Raw genomic sequence first — 24,850 nt, forward strand, 5'->3', positions numbered from 1 at the left:
GCTAGTTCCGATTTGATGAGTTAAGCCTTTTTGAGTTATTTTTAGAGTTTGTTCTTATGCTGTGCTATTTAACCACTGTCCCAGGTTAGGAGAGGGTTTGGCGCCCGCAAATATGTTTAACCCCGCCAAGTCTATTTGTGCCTGTCCCAATTATTGTTTTGTACAGTTGTGTTCTTGTGTTGTACTGTTGCACCACTGTTCCAGGTAATGGGGGAGGGGGTGCACAATGTTTAACCCCGCCACATTGTATATGTGCCTGTCCCAAGTCAGGAGCCTGTAATTAAGTGTTGTCCTTTTTTGCTGCACATCATATTTGTTTTTTGTTCATTTTTTTGTACAGAAATCAGGCAGGAAGTTTTCTCGTTTGCATTGTTTTACATTTGTCATTTCGGGGCCTTTTATAGCTTGCTATATGGTATGGGTTCTGCTCATTGTTGAAAGCCGTACAGTTACCTATAGCTATAGTTGATTTGACGTCTACATCATTTTGTCTCTGGTGGAGAGATGTCTCATTGGCAATCATACCACATCTACTTATTTTTATATTAAGGACAGATTAACCCTGCCAGACTGACATGTACACCTTGCAATCATTCCATACACAATTTGTATGGTTCATTGCTCTATGTAAAATTTTCGTAATTAGATCTTTTCTTCGATACTATAAGCAATAGGCTATTTATATAAATGTATGGTGTATAGTATGATAGTAAAGTATGCATGTCTGCCTGGTAGGGTTCATCTGACCTTGACCTCATTCGCATCGATCACTGATAATGTTAAGTTCATTTGATACGTGTGCTAGCAGTACAACTTTCATGTTATAGACTTTCTACATAATTCAATATTGATAACAAAAAAAAAAACATTTCGGTGTGAGCGCTCCTGTTTAAACAGTCACTGAACCATGAAAAAGAGGTCAAGGACAATGGACAGACGGAAACTTCGTAACATAAGGCATCTGTATACATGGTATGATGTATCTGGGTAGTCTACCTTCTGAAATATAGAGTTTTATATAAACAGTTTACGCCGTCACTAACGCTGACGCCGGATTGGTATAATTTTCAAACCTTTCAGTTAACCAGGTAACCAGAAAGAAAAACACACATAAAACACTTCAAAAACAAACTATACAATGCATCAATATTCTCCGAGGGTATCACCAGCCTAGTAGTCAGCACTTCTGTGTTGACATGAATTATCATTGATATGGTCATAATTATATATTAACTGTTTACAAAACTTTGAATTTTTGAAATACTAAGGCTTTTTTGCCTCAGGAATAGATTACCTTAGCTATATTTGGCAAAACTTTTAGGAATATTTGGTCCCCAATGCTCTTCAACTTCGTACTTTATTTGGCCTTTTATTTTTTTAACTTTTTTGATTCGAGCGTCACTGATGAGTCTTTTGTACACGAAACGCGCGTCTGGCGCAATTACAAAATTTCCATCCTGGTATCTATGATGAGTTTATTTATATACATACAGTTTGACACCAATTTTTGACTTCAAAATTTTTCCTATTAAACATATTTATTTAGAAAACTAAACATCTGCAAGCTATGTTTTGTTTGTTATTGAATAATAATGTCAGGACATTCGTATGAATTAAAGTCAAATGTCCTCTTAAAAATTACTTTTTTGTAAATTTTTATATTTCCAAAAGAATTTCCAAAATATGTTTGGTGTTTAGTTCAGTTACCTCAGAATTTATTAGTTATACCTTTACTTGAGAAATTGCTTAAAATTTAAAAACCAAAGTAAAATGATTTTAACTTTTGTAATTTTTTGTTTACCTAAAATAGAAGACGGATGATTTGATCTAAAAGAAGCAAATAAATCTTTTGTAGCATAGTTACAACCATTAGTTCTGTAAACGATAAGTTTGAGAATATTTTATTTGGTGCAATTAAAAATTGAGAAACTTTCTGATAATTTATCTATAGTCCAAAATTTCCTAATGATACATAAAACAAAAATATGCAAATGATAATTATTGCTGTCACTAATAAATCTTAAGTCTATGTGTTAATTTCATTCAGTATTGCAAGGTTATGTAAGAATAAAAGGCGATGTGGTATATACGTCCATGAGACAACAGTCCAACAACACAAATAACCAATAGACATCAAGTGGAGAACACACAACGTACGAGTAAAAGGAGGTGTGGGATATACGTCAATGAGACAACAATCCAACAACACAAATAACCAATAGACATCCAGTGAGCAACGTACAGTGTTTAACATTCATCCTGTTACTGGGCAACATACAGTGTTTAGCATTCATTCTGTTAGTGGGCAACATACAGTGTTTAGCATTCATTCTGTTAGTGGGCAACATACAGTGTTTAGCATTCATTCTGTTCGTGGGCAACATACAGTGTTTAGCATTCATTCTGTTAGTGGGCAACAAAGTGTTTAGCATTCATTCTGTTAGTGGGCAACGTACAGTGTTTAGCATTCATTCTGTTAGTAGGCAACGTACAGTGTTTAGCATCCATTCTGTTAGTGGACAACATACAGTGTTTAGCATTCATTCTGTTAGTGGGCAACATACTGTAACCGGAGAGCATGATTTTTCTTACAAAATCATCTTTGTCTTCACCGGGACTCGAACCGGGGACCTCTTTGTTACAAGGCAGCGCGTTAACCGACTGAGCTAAAGAAGTACTTCCTTAGCTCAACCGCTTACGGCTGACTAAGTATCTACTAATGAAGGGAAGCAATCCCGTCACACTTCCCCCACCTCAAGAGTCATCATACCATTATGACTCTCACACACATACCCTAGCTAGAAATCCTCTCTAACTACCATGGGTTTTTTTAGTTGGGCGCCAAATGTAACCGGAGAGTATGATTCTTCTTACAAAATCATCACGCTCCACCGGAACTCGAACCCGGGACCTCTGTGATACAAGGCAGCGCGTTAACCGACTGAGTTAAAGAAGTACTTCTTTAGCTCAACCGCTTACGGCTGACTAAGTATCTACTAATGAAGGGAAGCAATCCCGTCATAATACAGTGTTTAGCATTCATTCTGTTAGTGGACAACATACAGTTGTTAGCATTCATTCTGTTAGTGGACAACGTACAGTGTTTAGCATTCATCCTGTTACTGGGCAACATACAGTGTTTAGCATTCATTCTGTTAGTGGGCAACATACAGTGTTTAGCATTCATTCTGTTAGTGGGCAACATACAGTGTTTAGCATTCATTCTGTTAGTGGACAACGTACAGTGTTTAGCATTCATTCTGTTAGTGGACAACATACAGTGTTTAGCATTCATTCTGTTAGTGGACAACATACAGTGTTTAGCATTCATTTTGTTAGTGGACAACATACAGTGTTTAGCATTCATTCTGTTAGTGGACAACGTACAGTGTTTAGCATTCATTCTGTTAGTGGACAACATACAGTGTTTTGCATTCATTCTGTTAGTGGGCAACATACAGTGTTTAGCATTCATCATGTTAGTGGACAACATACAGTGTTTGGCATTCATTCTGTTAGTGGACAACATACAGTGTTTAGCATTCATCATCTTATTGGACAACATACAGTGTTTAGCATTCATCATGTTAGTGGACAACATACAGTGTTTAGCATTCATCCTGTTAGTTAAAGAATCGATCAATTTAATGGGGACCGTGCTCAAAATTGATTTCATGGGAAATATTTTGTTCTTTACTGAAGCACTTTTTGTATGAGGAAGCGCTTCATACTAAAAATGTGCGCAGATCAACGCTTTTACAACCCTATAAAATTTTAAAAAGGAAGTATTCGTTTTTTTTTTATAACATTAATTTGCTACAACTAAATAATTACGAGATATATCAAGCTTTTCGTTTGTTTTTCCTATGCATTGTTTTGACGGGTTCACGGAAGTCACGTGCAGTCATGAATGTTGAATCTTATTGAGAAAATATACAATTTGATATTAAAATACCAATTAAAAGTACTGCATGTTGACCTCTTTATTCAGATTGGGGCTGATTAAGAGCTTGATATTTTGTATAGATGACTGTCTATTGTTTAAGACTGTATGTTGACCTCTTTACTCAGACTCGAGACAATTTAGTGATTGACATTTTGTATAGACGTTTGTCTATTGTTTGAGACTGTATGTTGACCTCTTTATTTAGACTCGGGACAATTAAGAGATTGACATTTTGTATAGACACTTGTCTATTAATTAAGACTGTATGTTGACCTCTTTATTTAGACTCGGGACAATTTAGAGATTGACATTTTGTATAGACACTTGTCTATTGTTTAAGACTGTATGTTGACCTCTCTATTTAGACTCGGGACAATTTAGAGATTGACATTTTGTATAGACACTTGTCTATTGTTTAAGACTGTATGTTGACCTCTCTATTTAGACTCGGGACAATTTAGAGGTTGGCATTTTGTGTAGACGTTTGTCTATTGTTTAAGACTGTATGTTGTCCTCTTTATTTAGACTCGGGACAATTTAGAGATTGACATTTTGTATAGACTTTTGTCTATTGTTTAAGACTGTATGTTGACCTCTTTATTTAGACTCGGGACAATTTAGAGATTGACATTTTGTATAGACGTTTGTGTATTGTTTAAGACTGTATGTTGTCCTCTTTATTTAGACTCGGGACTATTTAGAGCTTGACATTTTGTATAGACGCTTGTCTATTGTTTAAGACTGTATGTTGTCCTCTTTATTTAGACTCGGGACAATTTAGAGCTTGACATTTTGTATAGACGCTTGTCTATTGTTTAAGACTGTATGTTGTCCTCTTTATTTAGACTCGGTACGATTTAGAGTTTGACATTTTGTATGTTGACCTCTTTATTTAGACAACAATACAACAACACAAATAACCAATAGACATCTAGTGGACAACACACAACGTACGAGTAAAAGGAGGTGTGGGATATACGTCAATGAGACAGCAATCCAACAACACAAATAACCAATAGACATCTAGTGAACAACACACAACGTACGAGTAAAAGGAGATGTGTGATATACGTCAATGAGACAGCAATCCAACAACACAAATAACCAAAGGACATCTAGTGGACAACACACAACGTGCGAGTAAAAGGAGATGTGGGATATAAGTCAATGAGACAACAATCTAACAACACAAATAACCAATAGACATCTAGTGGACAACACTCAACGTACGAGTAAAAGGAGGTCTGGGATATACGTCAATGAGACAACAACCCAACAACACAAATAACCAATAGACATCTATTGGACAACACACAACGTACGAGTAAAAGGAGGTGTGGGATATACGTCAATGAGAAAACAACCCAACAACACAAATAACCAAAAGACATCTAGTGGACAACAACCAACGTACCGTACGAGTAAAAGCACATGTGGGATATACGTCAATGAGACAACAATCCAACAACACAAATAACCAATAGACATCTAGTGGACAACACACAACGTACGAGTAATAGGAGGTGTGGGATATACGTCAATGAGACAACAATACAACAACACAAATAACCAATAGTCATCTAGTGGACAACAAACAACGCACCGTACGAGTAAAAGGAGATGTGGGATATACGTCAATGAGACAACAATCCAACAACACAAATAACCAATAGACATCTAGTGGACAACACACAACGTACGAGTAAAAGGAGGTGTGGGATATACGTCAATGAGACAACAATACAACAACACAAATAACCAATAGTCATCTAGTGGACAACACACAACGTACCGTACGAGTAAAAGGAGATGTGGGATATACGTCAATGAGACAACAATCCAACAACACAAATAACCAATAGACATCTAGTGGACAACACACAACGTACGAGTAAAAGGAGGTGTGGGATATACGTCAATGAGACAACAATCCAACAACACAAATAACCAATAGACATCTAGTGGACAACACACAACGTACGATTAAAAGGAGATGTGTGATATACGTCAATGAGACAACAATCCAACAACACAAATAACCAATAGACATCTAGTGGACAACACACAACCTACGAGTAAAAGGAGATGTGTGATATACGTGAATGAGACAACAATCCAACAACACAAATAACCAAGGGACGTCTAGTGGACAACACACAACGTACGAGTAAAAGGAGGTGTGGGATATAAGTCAATGAGACAACAATCCAACAACACAAATAACCAATAGACATCTAGTGGACAACACACAACGTACGGGTAAAAGGAGATGTGTTATATAAGTCAATGAGACAGCAATCCAACAACACAAATAACCAATAGACATCTAGTGGGTAACACACAACGTACGAGTAAAAGGAGGTGTGGGACATAAGTCAATGAGACAACAATATAACAACACACAACGTACGAGTAAAAGGAGGTGTGGGATATAAGTCAATGAGACAACAATCTAACAACACAAATAAAAAATAGACGTCTAGTGGACAACACACAACGTACGAGTAAAATGAGGTGTGGTATATAAGTCAATGAGACAGCAATCCAACAACACAAATAACCAATAGACATCTAGTGGGTAACACATAACGTACGAGTAAAAGGAGATGTGGGATATACGTCAAAGAGACAACAATCCAACAACACAAATAACCAAGGGACGTCTAGTGGGCAACACACAACGTACGAGTAAAAGGAGATGTGGGATATACGTCAATAAGACAACATTCTTACAACACAAATAACCAATAGACATCTGGTGGACAACACATAACGTACGAGTAAAAGGAGGTGTGAGATATACGTCAATGAGACAACAATCCAACAACACAAATAACCAAGGGACGTCTAGTGGGCAACACACAACGTACGGGTAAAAGGAGATGTGTGATATACGTCAATGAGACAACAATACAACAACACAAATAACCAAAAAGTCTTCTAGTGGGCAACGTACAGTGTTTAGCAATCCTCCTGTTAGTGGGCAACATACGGTGTCTAGTAATCATCCTGTTAGTGGGCAACCTGCAGTGTCTAGCAATACTCCTGTTAGTGGGCCACATAAAGTATCTAGCATCCTCCTGTAAGTGGGCATAGTACAGTGTTTAGCAATCCTCCTGTTAGTGGGCAACGTACAGTGTTTAGCAATCCTCCTGTTAGTGGGCAACATACAGTGTTTAGCAATCCTCCTGTTAGTGGGCAACATACGGTGTCTAGTAATCATCCTATTAGTGAGCAACATACAGTGTCTAGCAATACTCCTGTTAGCGGGCCATATACAGTATCTCGCAATCCTCCTTTTAGTGGGCAACACACGGTGTCTAGCAATCCTCCTGTTAGTGGGCAACATACGGTGTCTAGCAATCATCCTGTTAGTGAGCAACACACAGTATCTAGCAATCCTCCTGTTAGTGGGCAACATACAGGATCTAGCATTCATCCTGTTAGTTGGCAATGTACAGTGATTAGCATTCCTCCTGTTAGTGGGCCACATACGGTGTCTAGCAATCCTCCTGTTAGTGGGCATAGTACAGTGATTAGCAATCCTCCTGTTTGTGGGCATAGTACAGTGTTTAGCATTCATCCTGTTAGTGGGTAACGTACAGTGTTTAGCAATCCTCCTGTTAGTGGGCATAGTACAGTGTTTAGCAATCCTTCTGTTAGTGGGCATAGTACAGTGTTTAGCATTCATACTTTTAGCGTGTCAACGTACAGTGTTTAGCATTCTTCCTGTTAGTGGGCAACGTACAGTGTCTAGCATTCATCTTGTTAGCGAGCAAAGTACAGTGTTTAGAATTCATATTGTTAGCGAGCAACGTACAGTGTTTAGCAATCATCCCTGGCCACAGACACAGTGTTTAGCCTTCATCCCTCGTCACAGACACAGTGTTCTCCTCCTAAATCTGCATGAAATGTTTGTCACTGGACATTATAAGAAATCAATCAATCAACAGAAGACGAGAAACTTAACAATATTTCAAGCTCTATGCCGTACAGTCTCAAAATCGGATTCAATTAAATTAATTTAAAACTAACAGCTCTTTAGACGATATTTGTTAGTATCACGGAAATTAGAAGATTATGTCAATAGCTTATAAAAAAGAAGATGTGGTATTATTGCCAATGAAACTCTTCACAAAAGACCAAATGACACAGATATTAACAGCTATAGCTCACCGTACGGCCTTCAACAATGAGCAAAGCCCATACCACATAGTCAGCTAAAAAAGGGCCCCGAAATAACAAATGTAAAACAATTCAAACGAGAAAGCTAACGGACTAATTAATGTACAAAAAAATGAACGAAAAACAAATATGTAAGACAGCAACAAACGACGACCACTGAATTACAGGCTCCTGACTTGGAACAGGCACATACATACAGAATGTGGCGGTGTTAAACATGTAAGCGGGATCCCAACCCTCCCCCTAACCTGGGACAGTGGTGTAACAGCACAACATAAGAACGAACTATAAAAATCAGTTGAAAAAGGCTTAACTCATCAGATGCTTAGCCTTTTTTTAATGAGCTTTGTTGCAAAAATAACTATACTTATATACACGAGGAGATTACACCAACGAGAAGCACCTAAACAACGTTCAATGAAAAGCCATTTAATCTGTCCAAGAAAGATATCTGTCAACAAAAACATAAGTCAACAAATAACATCTGTCAAACAAAAATATCTGTCAAAAAATGACTTCTGTCCAAAAAAAACTTAGTGAAGACATATGTTCAACAAAGATAGCTGTCCAACAAAGATATGTACAACAAAGACACGTACAACAAAATAATATAGTGTGTCTATGCAACAAAGATGTGTCCCACAAAGACATCTTTTCAACAAATACATCTGTCCAACAAATACATCTGACCAACAAAAGAATCTTTCCAACATAGACATCTGACTAATAAAGACATCTGTCCACCAGATACATCTGTCCAACAAAGATATCTGTCCGACAATGACATCTGTCTAACAAAGACATCTGTCCAACAAAGACATCTGTCCAACAAAGACATCTTTCCAACAAAGATATCTTTCCAACAAAGACATCCGTCCCACAAAAACATCTGTCCAAAAAAGTCATCTGTCCAACAAAGACATCTTTCCAACAATGAAATCTTTCCAACAAAGACATATGTGCAACAAAAATATCTAATATGACCAAAAGAGACATCTCACTCAACGTACGAGTAAAAGGAGGTCTGGAATAAACGTCAATGAGACAACAATCCAACACCACAAATAACCAATAGACATCTAGTGGACAACACACAACGTTAAGTGAAAGGAGATGTGGGATAAACGTCAATGAGACAACAATCCAACAACACAAATAACCAAAAGACATCTAGTGGGCAACGTACAGTATTTAGCAATCCTCCTGTTAGTGGGCAACATACGGTGTCTAGTAATCATTAGTGGACAACATACAGTGTTTAGCAATCCTATTAGTGGCCAACATACGGTGTCTTGTAATCATCCTGTTAGTGGGCAACATACAGTATCTAGCAATACTCCTGTTAGTGGGCAACGTACAGTGTCTAGCAATCCTCCTGTTAGTGGGCAACATACAGTATCTAGCATTCATCATGTTAGTTGGCAATGTACAGTGTTTAGCATTCCTCCTGTTAGTGGGCAACATACGGTGTCTAGCAATCCTCCTGTAAGTGGGCATAGTAAAGTGTTTAGCAATCCTCCTGTTAGTGGGCATAGTACAGTGTTTAGCATTCATCCTGTTAGTGGGTAACGTACAGTGTTTAGCAATCCTCCTGTTAGTGGGCATAGTACAGTGTTTAGCAATCCTCCTGTTAGTGGGCATAGTACAATGTTTAGCATTCATCCTGTTAGTGGGCAACGTACAGTGTTTAGCATTCCTCCTGTTAGTGGGCAACGTTCAGTGTCTAGCATTCATCTTGTTAGCGAGCAACGTACAGTGTTTAGCAATCATCCCTGGCCACAGACACAGTGTTTAGCCTTCAATCCTCGTCACAGACACAGTGTTCTCGTCCTAAATCTGCATGAAATGTTTGTCACTGGACGTTATAAGAAATCAATCAATCAACAAAAGACGGGAAACTTAACAATATTTCAAGCTCTATGCCGTACAGTCTCAAAATCCAACAAAGACATCTGACCAACAAAGACATCTGTCCAACAAATACATCTGACCAACAAAAGAATCTTTCCAACAAAGACATCTGACTAATAAAGACATCTGTCCACCAGAGACATCTGTCCAACAAAGACATTTGATCAACAAAAGAATCTGTCCAACAGAGACATCTGTCCAACAAAAACATCTGTCCAACAAAAACATCTGTCCCACAAAGACATATGTCCAACAAAGACATCTGTCCAACTCAGCAAAGATATCTGTCCAACAAAGACATCTTTCCAACAATGAAATCTTTCCAACAAAGACATCTGTGCAACACGAATATCTAATATGACCAACAGAGACATCTGTTCAATTGGGTAGGTCCAACAAAGACGACATCTGTTCAACAACATTCTTTTTCTACCAAAGACATCTGTCTTACAAAAATATCTAGTCTGTCCAACAATGACATCTCTTCAACAAAGACATCTGACCAACAAAGATATCTGTCTTACAAAGGCAGCTGATCTGTCAACAACAAAAACTTACTAATATGAAATCTGTATTATGTACCCAAGCGCCTTTGGTGGAGATGTGTATTCCACATGTAAATATTGATGGGTGCTTTCGTCGAGGTCCGCGTTGTTAGCTTCCGTGTTGTGTATTCATTGATATGTAAATAAGTTGCTTTCTTTATAAAAAAAAAAATGCAATCGTGAATATTAATGCCTGTTTTTATGAAATTTAAAGATCAGATAATTGTTATATAAGGATCCATGATTTATCCTGATTTTTTTGTTATATAAGATGTATAAAAACTGACGGATTCTTAATGAAACTGCTGTTGTAACGGTTTATTTCTTCCTCTGTGATATTTTATCCTGAGGATATTTTGTCCCAGTAATTTTTTTCCAGACATGGTATTTCACAGGTAGATATTTTCCAGAGAAGTGAAAATCTATCTGTGTTGTGCGGATAGTATGTACCAGTATATATTTTTGTTCCATATTTCATAGAACCTTGTGAAATAAAGTCCCATTAACTACTATGTAAGTTACTCACAATCAATATATACCTGACCATAATTATGAATGTTTCAAAAAGGTAGAACAAATTTGCATAATTTATCAATTAAAGGGAGGTAATTATGAGCAATTTTTATTTTAAAGATATTAATATTATATTCCCGAATCTATTCCATAGTAATATTTTCCCTTGAATCTTATTTCTATATTCATTTATATAAAAAGATGACTTTAAACATGATTTAATAAGACAGATAATATTTCACAGGTGAATACTATCCAGCTGTTGAAATTGCGTTTGTTCCAATATATTGTTATGATTCATCTGATTTCCATATTATCAACAACTACATCTTTGTACCCAGACAAAACTATTAATATAGTTAAAATATCATACTCAAATTCTTCCATAATACTGTTCACAGCAACTATATTTCTACCTTTACTTTTTAATTTATATTTGTACTGAGATCTGAAAACAACTCACTTTTATCTGTATTTCACTTACCTTATTTTATATATATTAAATTAAGCATGATATTATTTCACAATTATGATCTTTGAAATTACTTCTGGTTTTCTTTTCTATGTTTCATAATAATTGTCTGTTTAAAAGAATGATAGTTACTTGAATATTTCAGGATATTATTTTCAATGATAATCTGTGAAATTATTACCCATTCATATAATACATTTTTTTTTAACAATTTAGCTTTAATTAAAATACACTATTATTATTTCATAGTGTTTGTAAATATTAAGTTTTTTTGATAACCATTCAATAGTTTAACTACCAACATTGAATTTCACGACAAAGGAAAAAATATCCTAGGGAAATATTTTCCTCCAGATAAAAAAAAAACAACAACTACTGTGACATTTTTTCCACCGGATCAAATTTCACCCGGATACAATTTTGCTTTACACTGTCCATTGTTGGGCATAATTTTCTTGTAAAGAAAGTCATTTATCTCTCTCCCAGCTCTCTCTCTTCCGATAAATAACATTGCTACATGTTAAATAGGAGGCAACCACGTACTGAAAATAGTCTTTGTTTTGAAGAAGATAAATGAAATTGTGGTAGACTGTATTTTATAGGTTTTACAGTAATTGTGTATATTTTTATATTTAGTTTATAGTGTTGTATTTTGTATAGGATATGACTTATATTGATTAATTAAAGGTATGAGTATATTAATTACAGATTGTAATTAATTGATTAATATATTTATTTTCATAGTTCATTTTATTTGCTTATTTGACAGTTGGACTTATTGACAGACGACATTTTCTACTGGTTTGGGTAACTTTGGTTTCACTGTATTTTACTTCAAAGGCTTTCTTTTCATGGTTCATTGGACCGCACACTTTCTTTATTTCTATTGGTCTTATGTTTTGGCGCTATATTTCTTTTGTTCTTTATACTGGTTATCACTTTTGATATAATGGTGGACATAGACATTTGTGTCTGATATAATTCTAAGTTTGAGTAACATTCTTTCTTAGTGTTCTATATTCTATATACAGGTCAGTTATCTTTCTCTATTACTAATTATATGTTAATAGTCCAGATATTTATTATTTTACCTAGAATGAATGTTTAGAATGAAAGACCGATGCGTAAATGTTGAATGCGAGATGAATGCTTTAAAATGATATAAAATAGATAAAGTACAGTAAAGTATTATCTGTTTGATTAAATGGTTTAAGAGACGTTATTTTCATATTTTCATAAATAAAGTACTTTTAACTAATTTGGTAAAGAATTAATTTAATACACACTGTATGAGAATTCGAGTGTTCCGGTACGAATGCTTTAAATACTTTTAAAGGTAAAGATATAAACGTAATAAAAGTTATGTGGTATTGATTGATTATTTTAACTAAGAGTACATATCGTAAACAGGTGGATTATTACAGTAAAACATGGATTACAATTTGTTTATTTGTTATACAGGTATATTTTAAGTAATCCTGGGAAGATGTGATTAAATTCCAATTAGATAATTCAGGAGGCCTTTGCACCTCATGCGAGGTAAGCTAAGTGTTATTTTTGTAATGTTCGTATTTTTGTTTGTTGCTATTTTATGCTTACGGCATTTATACAGCATGCAGCTTTTGCTTTTAGTTTTGTTAATTTGCTTATGTTAAAGTTTGAGTTAACCGCTTTTGTCATTTTTTCGTATATTAGACTTGTTTATATAATATGAGTCGTTAAGTGCATATGGACTAAACTTTGTCAGATACGCTCAACAATATAAGCATATTGTTGTAAATACATGCAGAACAGATTTATTTCTACTTCTATTAGTAAAACATTTGTTTATCACATTACATGGATAGAAACCTATGTACCAGATTATTTATTCGATAAACGGTCAGAATCTTACTATTGTATTTATTTTGTAGGGTATTTATTTAGTTATTGTTATTATCCTGATTTTGTCAAGAAATAAAACGAATCCACCTCAGAAGAAAGTATTGTTTTATTAGCCCTAGAAAGTGCTACTACATAATTTGGCGCCCACAAAGAGTTATTTCTGTGACAACGTTGATATATCTACGATTGGAATTCTTGGATTGAAGAAACCGTACGGTGAAAGTTGTTCGAACGCACCCGACCTAGTTATTGGCCAACGTCCGGTTCATATGAACGAAGAAAAGGTAAACAGAAATCGACATGTGATTGGAATTCTGAAACAACTTTTCTTGATTTATACTGATATTGTAAGTTGAATTAATATGTTTATATGAATTGAATTTGTGTATATTACATTACATTATATAACCGCAAGAGTAATTTGCGATAATTTTATACTGAAACTAGAATTTAAGAGCAGATTTGTGTTGTTAAAAAAAAATATTGTGGTACATATTTATGCATTGAAAGTTGTATAGTACATAGACTGAAAACTTATGCATTGGATGTATAGTGGTTGTTGCTTACAGTGAGACATACTTTGTGAACTTAGGTTGATTGAATATAGGTATTTTTTTTCAGAGACTTAGATAAATTTTTTTTTCTCTTTGATACTTGACCTACTTACCCCCCCCCCCCCCCCCCCCCCTAAAAAAAGTAAACAAGGTCAAGGTCAACCGGAAGTACATGTATTGAAATAGATTATACATACACAACACTTGTAAACAAATCTTAGTAACACAGTGACATTTGATATTGATTGTTTAACATTGATTGAAAATATTTTGACACATTTATTGTTTTGTGAAACATTGTCACTTGAAACTGGACTTTGTTAATTGACACATACTCACATACACTTTGATTTTGGATAATTGATCCTGAATTTTTTTTTTCCTCTCTCTGAGGTACATACACATAGGACTTTGTGAATTTTTTTTTTCAAATTTATTTTATTTTTTTCATATTCACACACTGATGATAGGTACATATGTTTACTTTTTGAGTTATTGCATACATGTGTGAAATGTTATGTGACTTGTATTACTTTATGTTTATGTACATGTAGTGTCATTGTGTTTTGATTTTTGTGTACAGCATATTGTGTTTATTGGTGTTATATGTGATTTGTACTCTTAAAAAAAAATTTAAACTTATTTAATTAGGAACATAAAATTTAGGTAAACATTTACAGAATAGTAGTACCGGGTAGTGTTTTACCGTATGTAAGGTGCATGTGCATGAAATCCTATATCTAATAATTACCTGCTAATACACACATTACATCCTTTCCTTATTGCATGTTAACCTACCTGTGATATACTTACTTTGATCTTTCAGTGTAGCTATACTTTGAGTTAGTTCTTTCATAGTTTGGTAGTTCGGTACTTGAGTGACTTTACAGATTATCTAGCTTTGACACTGAGTTGAGATATTATTGTGTCCTTGATTTAGAGGTGTGAGCATAAAAGTTTCACATTTCTGGCCAACCCTTTTACAGGAAGTATACATTGCTGAGTATTTACATTATTATTTGGTGAGTATACATTGTATTGCATACTTTGCATTTGATTCTGTACTTTGTTTATTTTTTTTTTGTACTGCATATTTTGACTTTACATTTATCAGTACTTACACTTATTACTGTAATCAGGTAAGTCATATACACACATACTTACAACATGGCTACAGGAGGAGATGAGGTCATCACTCATCAACCGAAGAGTCCATCATTGGAGATAGATCCTGACATTAAGAAGATGATGGATGCATTTGCAAAGATGGGAGTTAAACCCAAGGCAGATACACCAGAGGAACTTACTGATTGGATGATGGGATTTTTGAAGATGAAAGGAAAGATAAAGGAGGAACCAGAGGCCAAAATTGATTTACAACCACCACCTATACCATCAAAACCAGAAGAAAAAGTTACCAAGACAGTTATTAACCATCCACCGAAGATAGCATGGTTTTCAGGAACTGAAATCAAAGCTGGAGATGTTACATTTGAGGTATGGAGGCATGAGGTGAGAGTCCTTATGAAGCAGAACTATGACAAAGATGCCATACTCAACACCGTAAGCAGTCAGGGGCGTTACTTAAACAAGTTATTTTTTTAAGTTACTTATATAAGTAATTTTTGTTTTTAAAAATAATAAAATTACTTAATAGAGTTATTTTAAATTTCAATAGAAGCATAGACTAAATGTAGTTTTCATGAATTTTTACATCATTTTATATCATAAAATAAAGAATTAATTAGATTTGAGAGGAGTATAGAGATAAAGGGTTACTTTAAAAATAATGACAAAAATATTACTTGAATAAGTTATTTTATACATTTTTGAAAAAAATAGTAATAACACTTATTGAAGGAACATATGTAATTGATTTTGGTTACAAGCTATAAATAACTTCAAGTCTTAATTAATTCACAAGTATCTATCTATTTATATCAGTCTACCTTCAAGATTTTGGAGGAAAATGATAATTTAATAGTCCCATGAGACCAATCTTTGACACAGAAGCGTCAGTATGAAAGATAAGTGCGTCAGAAAGTTAATTAGTGTTTCAGAAGGATTAGATTTTATATTTCATGGGAAAAATAACCAGATGACTGTGAAAATTTGTTAAAGCTACTACAATCTGTATAATTGGACACCTATAAAAATAATATTCAGAAAAGTTACTTATATAAGTAATATTTAAAATAGCCTCGTTTTCAACATTACTTGTATAGGTAATTTTAATTGTTACTTATTTAAGTAATGCCCCTGACTGGTAAGAAGATCTTTACGTGGAGAAGCTGGAATGGTTGCCATGAGATTGGATTTAGATGCTTCAGTTCAAGAGATACTACAGAAGCTAGACAGTGTTTATGGTAGTGTGGAGAAGAAGGAGGAATTATTGGCAGAATTTTACAGCGCACGTCAAGGAACAGATGAGAGCGTTACTACCTGGAGTTGTAGACTAGAGAGCATACTTGGGAAAGCCAAAGAAAGAGGATTAGTACAACCAAAGGACATTGATGAGATGCTACGATCTATGCTTTGGACTGGACTTAGGACATCTTTAAAAGACATATCCGGCCACAAGTATGATACCATCAAGACCTTTGATGCACTTAGAGTAGCCATACGCCAGATAGAGGGTGATCATTTACTGAGGGAGTCATCAACTTCATCTAAGCCACACACCAGCAAGGCAGCAACTGAAGTTAAGGAAACACCATCAGAATTTGAGGAACTCAAAGGAATGATACATCAACTGGTTAACAGGATGGACACTTATGAGGCAAACAAACAACATACACCTCCATGGCAACAACAACAAGAACATCAGCAACAACAATGGCAACAACAGATACCACCTTGGCAACAACGACAACCATGGAATGGTCAACCACAACAACAGAGAGGTAGAGGAAAGAACTATGGACAAGGACAGAACAGAAATCAGTACAACAACACAAGACAACAACCACAAAGGAACAACAGAGATCAGTTTGCGTGTTGGAGATGTGGACAATTTGGACACAGGAAGGCAGACTGCAATGTGAGGTTAGACCACAGTAGGAAGAATTTAAACTGGCAGCAACCTATGAAGGGGGAACATCCATAGGTATTGCAAGACAACAAGTTCCCAGAAGCAACAGAGTTAAGATGCCAGCAGGACTTTTTGGAACACCAACTGAAACACAGATTTTTATCAACGGAAAGGAAACATCAACACTTTTAGACACTGGCTCAACCGTTTCCACCATTAGCGACAGCTTCTTTCGGGAACATATATCAACACCTTTGAAGAACTTGGATACATTACTGGACATTGAATGCGCTGATGGTCAGCAGTTACCATATCTTGGATATACAGAGGTTGAATTGGAAATACCTGGACACAAGCAGATACAATCTTGCATACTATTGGTAGTACCAGACAGCAGATACAACCATGAAGTACCACTCTTGCTTGGGACCAACACACTTACAGCAATCATGGACACATTTGAAAAAGAACTTGGGCAAAGATTTTTGCAGAACAGTTGCCTTACTACACCATGGTACCTTACATTCCGCTGTATTCTACTACGTGAGCGAGAACTTCTGAAGAACAACAACAGATTAGGAATCATCAAGAGCGCAGAAGTCAAGAGTATCACTGTACCACCTAACTCTTACATCTCATTGACTGGATATTTGGATAAGGAGATACCATACTACCGTACTACAGCTATGACACATTCTTCTATATTGGCAAAGGACTTTAAGGATTTTGATATTGAGCCAGGACTTGTCAACTACCAACATAAACAGAACGGACCAATAACCATCAAAATATCTAATGTAACCACAAGAACCATCAACATTCCACCAAAAGCTATCATCTGTGAACTTCAACCCGTATCACTTGAATACCAACATGATGAGCCATCAGAGAAAGAGATAGTTAACATCATGGATCAGATAGAGTTTACCAAGAGCAACTTAACAGATGATCAGTATGACCAAGGATTTCAACTTGTTACTTCATATTTGGACCTATTTTCGAAGAAAGACGATGATGTTGGCCATACAGATATTGTGCAGCACCGCATAGATCTGATAGATGACAAACCCTTTAAACAAAGATATAGGAGTATACCACCTTCAGCCTACGACGAAGTTAGAGCTCACCTTCGACAGTTACTTGATGCTGGGATTATCAGGCCATCACACAGTCCATTTGCATCCAACGTGGTATTGGTGAGGAAGAAAGACAACAGCCTGAGACTATGTGTTGATTACCGTCAGCTTAATAACATCAGCAAAAAGGATAGTTACAGCTTGCCGAGAATCGAGGAGCTTCTAGATTGTCTTGGAGGGAGTACGTTCTTTAGTACCATGGACATGAAGTCTGGTTATTATCAGGTAGGTATATATGAGCCACACAAGGAACGCACAGCATTCACCGTTGGACCATTAGGCTTCTACGAGTATAACAGGATGCCTTTCGGACTTACCAACAGTCCAGCCACCTATCAACGATTGATGGAGAACTGCTTAGCAGAGTATCACCTTAGGATCTGCTGCGTATTCATAGATGACATCATTGTATTTGGCAAGACATATGAGGAACATCTACACAACCTGGAACTAGTATTAGAGCGGATACGACAAGCACATCTGAAGTTAGCACCGAAGAAGTGTTCATTCTTCAAGAGGAAGGTAAAGTTTGTCGGCCACATTGTTTCTGAATCTGGAGTAGAGATCGATCCTGCAAAGACCGATAAAGTCACCACATGGCCAACTCCTACATCACCAGAGGATGTACGACGATTTCTGGGATTCGTTGGGTATTATCGCCGTTTTATACGGAACTTCAGCCAGATCAGCAGACCACTGACAGATCTCATGCCCACACCTACTGGGAAGAAGAAAGGCAAAGGAAAACCGAAACCACAGAAAGATTGGCATTGGGGAGATGATCAAGATAGAGTATTTACCATCTTGAAACAACACCTTACTTCAGCTCCTATTCTTGGATATGCAGACAGCACCCTTCCGTATGAGCTACATACTGATGCTTCCGGAACCGGTTTAGGAGCTGTCCTTTACCAGGAACAACATGGACAGAAAAGAGTTATCAGCTATGCCAGCAGGGGACTCACCAAGTCAGAGAAGAGCTACCCGCCACACAAGCTAGAGTTTCTTGCCTTGAAGTGGGCCGTAGTGGACAAGTTCAGGGACTACTTGTATGGAACCAGATTTTCCGTCCTTACTGATAACAACCCGATGACGTATGTACTAACTACAGCCAAGTTAGATGCCACGGGACATCGATGGTTAGCTGGTTTAGCAGCATTTGATTTCACCATACAGTATCGTCCAGGGAAGAACAACGGGGACGCTGATGCGTTGAGTCGACTACCCATCACCATGGAGTCTGTGAAAACTATATGCCAGTCCGTCAGCTCATCACCTTATGCTGAATGTCTACCAATGACATCCGATGTCATTGCAGGAGAGGACATATCAACTGGAACATCAACATCGGATATCATTGATTGGAAGCAAGTACAGACTCAAGATGTTATGGTGAAAAACTGGATAGATATGGTGAAGAAAGAACAGAAACCAGAAAAAGGGAATAGCATACTGAAACGACAGTACCACCACCTCAAGATCATCGAGGGAATACTGTATCGTGAAGTAAAGGCCGATGATGGTATGAAACAACAACTGGTTTTGCCTGCACAACACGTCAGCACCGTACTACAGGCTTTACACACAGACATGGGTCACCCAGGAAAGGACAGGACTTTGTCACTACTGAGAGACCGGTTTTACTGGCCTGGTATGGCCAATGATGTTGAAGAGTACATTGCGCACTGTGGCCGATGCACCAGGAGGAAGGTATTACCCAACCATAGAGCACCACTAGTTAGTATCGAGACTACTTCACCTCTGCAACTGGTATGTATGGATTACCTGACACTGGAACCATCTAAAGGAGGACTGCAACACATCCTTGTGATCACTGACCACTTCACCAGATTCGCTCAAGCTATTCCTACCAGAAACCAGACGGCAAGAACAACAGCCGAGGCATTCCTGAACCACTACATTGTTCATTACGGGATACCTGAAAGGATACACTCAGACCAGGGAGCGAATTTCGAGTCCAAAGTCATCAAGGAACTCTGTAACCTGACAGGAATGAAGAAGACTCGCACTACTAGCTACCATCCGCAGGGTAATGGTATGTGCGAGAGGTTTAACCGCACACTACTTGGAATGCTAGGAACACTAGAGCCACAGCAAAAGAGGAACTGGAAAGCCTACGTTGGACCACTCGTTCATGCATACAACTGCATCAGACATGATTCCACCGGCTACTCACCATTCTATTTGATGTTCGGCCGCAACCCAAGACTACCAGTGGACATTGCATTTGGCTTGAGGAAAGATGCCACAGGATCCAACTACATCAAGGACCTGAAACAGAGACTAGACCACGCCTACACAGTTGCTTCAGAAGCCTCCAAGAAGTCTCAACTTAGACAGAAAGAAGGTTATGACACCAGAGTCCGTGGAGCTACAATACAGAAAGGCGACCGTGTTCTGGTCAAGATAGTGGCATTTGGAGAAGGAAAACACAAGCTAGCAGACAAGTGGGAGCATGACCCTTACACCGTACTTGCTCAGCCTAATGGGGATATACCAGTGTTTACTGTACAGAAGGAAAATGGCGAGGGGAGGAAAAGAAACCTACATAGGAATCTCTTACTACCCATCGGATATCTGACAGACACTGAGCCACCAGTACAGAGAGAAAGACCCGTACCAAAACCAAGATTGAGGAAGAAACAACCCACACCTGTCACACCTATTAGACCGGAGAGCCAAGTGGAAAGTTCGGATGAATCGTCTGATGAGGAACCATTTGAGCTTGTGATAGTGGAGCCTGATGCTAGCAGTGACATTACCATCACTGAGGAACAGCACGACAACTCTACTCTGACCGATACACCTGAGGATTCTGATTCTGTAGGGGACGCCCATTCCCGGGAAGCGACAGACAGCGAAGCAGAAGGGACAGAATCGGAGTCGGTTATTAGAAGCGCTTCGACAGTCAGTAGTGAGGATAGTCAGCAGGAGGATAGTCCTGATGAAGCTTCTACAGCATCTTCACCTGCACCAGTTAGGCGGTCTACTAGAGATAGACAACAACCAGCCTGGATGAGATCTGGAACATTCGACTTATCCAAGTCAGTTGGTACACCAGTTAGTGACAGTGAGTGGTACAAGAAGGTCCAGTTTATAACATCGTTAGCTGGAACACATCTATTCCGGGATTTACAGGCAGAAGCAGCGAAGACCATACTCGACATTGTCAAGACACCGTCAGCCAAGAAATGACGAGACGTCATTTAACAGCTGGGGGGAGTATGTGGTAGACTGTATTTTATAGGTTTTACAGTAATTGTGTATATTTTTATATTTAGTTTATAGTGTTGTATTTTGTATAGGATATGACTTATATTGATTAATTAAAGGTATGAGTATATTAATTACAGATTGTAATTAATTGATTAATATATTTATTTTCATAGTTCATTTTATTTGCTTATTTGACAGTTGGACTTATTGACAGACGACATTTTCTACTGGTTTGGGTAACTTTGGTTTCACTGTATTTTACTTCAAAGGCTTTCTTTTCATGGTTCATTGGACCGCACACTTTCTTTATTTCTATTGGTCTTATGTTTTGGCGCTATATTTCTTTTGTTCTTTATACTGGTTATCACTTTTGATATAATGGTGGACATAGACATTTGTGTCTGATATAATTCTAAGTTTGAGTAACATTCTTTCTTAGTGTTCTATATTCTATATACAGGTCAGTTATCTTTCTCTATTACTAATTATATGTTAATAGTCCAGATATTTATTATTTTACCTAGAATGAATGTTTAGAATGAAAGACCGATGCGTAAATGTTGAATGCGAGATGAATGCTTTAAAATGATATAAAATAGATAAAGTACAGTAAAGTATTATCTGTTTGATTAAATGGTTTAAGAGACGTTATTTTCATATTTTCATAAATAAAGTACTTTTAACTAATTTGGTAAAGAATTAATTTAATACACACTGTATGAGAATTCGAGTGTTCCGGTACGAATGCTTTAAATACTTTTAAAGGTAAAGATATAAACGTAATAAAAGTTATGTGGTATTGATTGATTATTTTAACTAAGAGTACATATCGTAAACAGGTGGATTATTACAGTAAAACATGGATTACAATTTGTTTATTTGTTATACAGGTATATTTTAAGTAATCCTGGGAAGATGTGATTAAATTCCAATTAGATAATTCAGGAGGCCTTTGCACCTCATGCGAGGTAAGCTAAGTGTTATTTTTGTAATGTTCGTATTTTTGTTTGTTGCTATTTTATGCTTACGGCATTTATACAGCATGCAGCTTTTGCTTTTAGTTTTGTTAATTTGCTTATGTTAAAGTTTGAGTTAACCGCTTTTGTCATTTTTTCGTATATTAGACTTGTTTATATAATATGAGTCGTTAAGTGCATATGGACTAAACTTTGTCAGATACGCTCAACAATATAAGCATATTGTTGTAAATACATGCAGAACAGATTTATTTCTACTTCTATTAGTAAAACATTTGTTTATCACATTACATGGATAGAAACCTATGTACCAGATTATTTATTCGATAAACGGTCAGAATCTTACTATTGTATTTATTTTGTAGGGTATTTATTTAGTTATTGTTATTATCCTGATTTTGTCAAGAAATAAAACGAATCCACCTCAGAAGAAAGTATTGTTTTATTAGCCCTAGAAAGTGCTACTACAAAATGAATCATGATTATTTGTTTTTGTGGCCAGTTTAAAAATAGTTCAAAACCCTAAGCTATATTCTTATTTGTTTATATAAACCTGAACTAAAACCGTTTTGGAAAACCTAATACACTGGTTTACATGGTTTGGTAATTGACTATCCTATCCAAAATATGTTTGATCTCAATTTATTTATACCCAAGGCAACAAACTCCAATCAGACTTTAACATGTTTATGAGTAGAAACAGTTTGAAACCTAAACACTGCTAAACTTAAATCAATTTGTTTAACAAATCTCATTTTTTTATTCCATAACTTATCCTTTTGTTAATTAGCCAAAATATAATGACGTGTTGATTTGTTGATTTCTACGATTGTGTGACAGGATGAGCAGGAATGACAGTGACAATTCAGTACAGCTCATGTCCTGTTTTTGCAATCGCATGTCCGTTGAATACGGGTGTTTCCTGTTTGAATTGTTTTACACTAGTCATTTTGGGGCCCTTTATAGCTTGCTGCTCGGTGTGAGCCAATGCTCCGTGTTGAAGGCCGTACTTTGACCGATAATTGTTTTACTTTTTATACATTGTGACTTGGATGAAGAGTTGTCTCATTGGCACTCATACCACATCTTCTTATTTATGTTGATTTTAAGAAAAATAATGTGTTACTAAGTTGTGCTATTATTTGCTTATGAATTACAAACGTTTTTATCGCCTACTTTGTAAAGATATCGTCCTATTTTGTCATCAAAAACGCTCTAGGCCTCTGTCAACGGGTGTATTGCATTTGCGCCAAGTGCAATATATTTTAATCTGCATCATTTGCAAGTATGAAATGTATCATTGTGGTGCAAATTAAATATGGTTTGTGGCACAAATAAAAGATTTTATTTGGTGCAAATTAAATGCCAATTGGCCCAAAAGCAAAGCACCACTGTCAACTAGACCTTCTGAATTCGCTGATTAACTCCTCGAAAACAAAAGTGAAGTAATGCTCATAAACTAACACTGATTCTTCTATAGGGTGGACATGAAGTTGTGCACCTGCTACTTTAACTTTAAGTCGGATTTTGTGTGTCTGCGCGATTGGGGAAAGAGGGGGTTGGGTCCACATACCGCGTAGAATAGCACTTAGTTTGTCTGTTTATCGTTTCATATCTTTATAACTATTTTAAGGACTCAAACGCGTATTCATTATGAACTGCCAACACCCGACGACTCTTCGGACAATAGACACCAGAATTTACAATAAACACCCAACTTCCAACACCAAACTCTTCGGACAATAGATAACAGGATTTACAATAAACACCCAACTTCCAACACCAAACTCTTTGGACAATAGATAACAGGATTTACCATAAACACCCAACTTCCAGCACCAAACACTTTGGACAATAGATAACAGGATTTACCATAAACACCCAACTTCCAACACCAAACACTTTGGACAATAGATAACAGGATTTACCATAAACACCCAACTTCCAACACCAAACACTTTGGACAATAGATAACAGGATTTACCATAAACACCCAACTTCCAACACCAAACACTTTGGACAATAGATAACAGGATTTACTATAAACACCCAACTTCCAACACCCGACCCTTCGAACAATAGGTAACAGGATTTACAATAAACACCCAACTTCCAACGATAGATATACACACAAAGATAACCAACAACGAACAACACATGGTTAACATAACCTGATATGGTACAGGAGCAACATGTAGTGGGGTAAAACCAGTTATACAAACAAAGATAAACAACAACGAACAAAACATGGTTAACATAGTCTGACTTGGTACAGGAACAACATGTAGTGGGGTTAAACCAGTTATAGAAACAAACAAAAAACAACAACGAACAACACATGGTTAACAAAGTCTGACTTGGTACAGGAACAACATGTAGTGTTGTTAAACCAGTTATACAATCAAAGATAAACAACAACAAAAAACACAGGGTTAACATAGTCTGACTCGGTACAGGTG

The 24,850-nt window shown here is 36.5% G+C and overlaps 1 protein-coding gene and 1 long non-coding RNA gene across 2 annotated transcripts; both read left to right on the forward strand.

Annotated features, from left to right (window-relative positions):
- The first annotated feature begins 12,161 nt into the window (after positions 1-12,161).
- Positions 12,162-14,135, forward strand: LOC127707364 (uncharacterized). Its single transcript, XR_007984816.1, has 2 exons — positions 12,162-13,111; positions 13,486-14,135. It is a non-coding gene; the product is annotated as an uncharacterized LOC127707364 (long non-coding RNA).
- Positions 14,136-14,895: 760 nt separating this feature from the next.
- LOC127707365 (uncharacterized) lies at positions 14,896-17,714 on the forward strand. The gene is made up of 2 exons (XM_052211864.1): positions 14,896-15,602; positions 16,282-17,714. Exons 1-2 carry the CDS (start codon positions 15,178-15,180, stop codon positions 17,114-17,116), a joined length of 1,260 nt encoding a protein of 419 aa, XP_052067824.1. The 5' UTR covers positions 14,896-15,177; the 3' UTR covers positions 17,117-17,714.
- Positions 17,715-24,850: the final 7,136 nt, after the last annotated feature.

This window comes from Mytilus californianus, unplaced genomic scaffold (assembly GCF_021869535.1).
Source record: "Mytilus californianus isolate M0D057914Y unplaced genomic scaffold, xbMytCali1.0.p SCAF_67, whole genome shotgun sequence".
Taxonomy (NCBI): domain Eukaryota; kingdom Metazoa; phylum Mollusca; class Bivalvia; order Mytilida; family Mytilidae; genus Mytilus; species Mytilus californianus.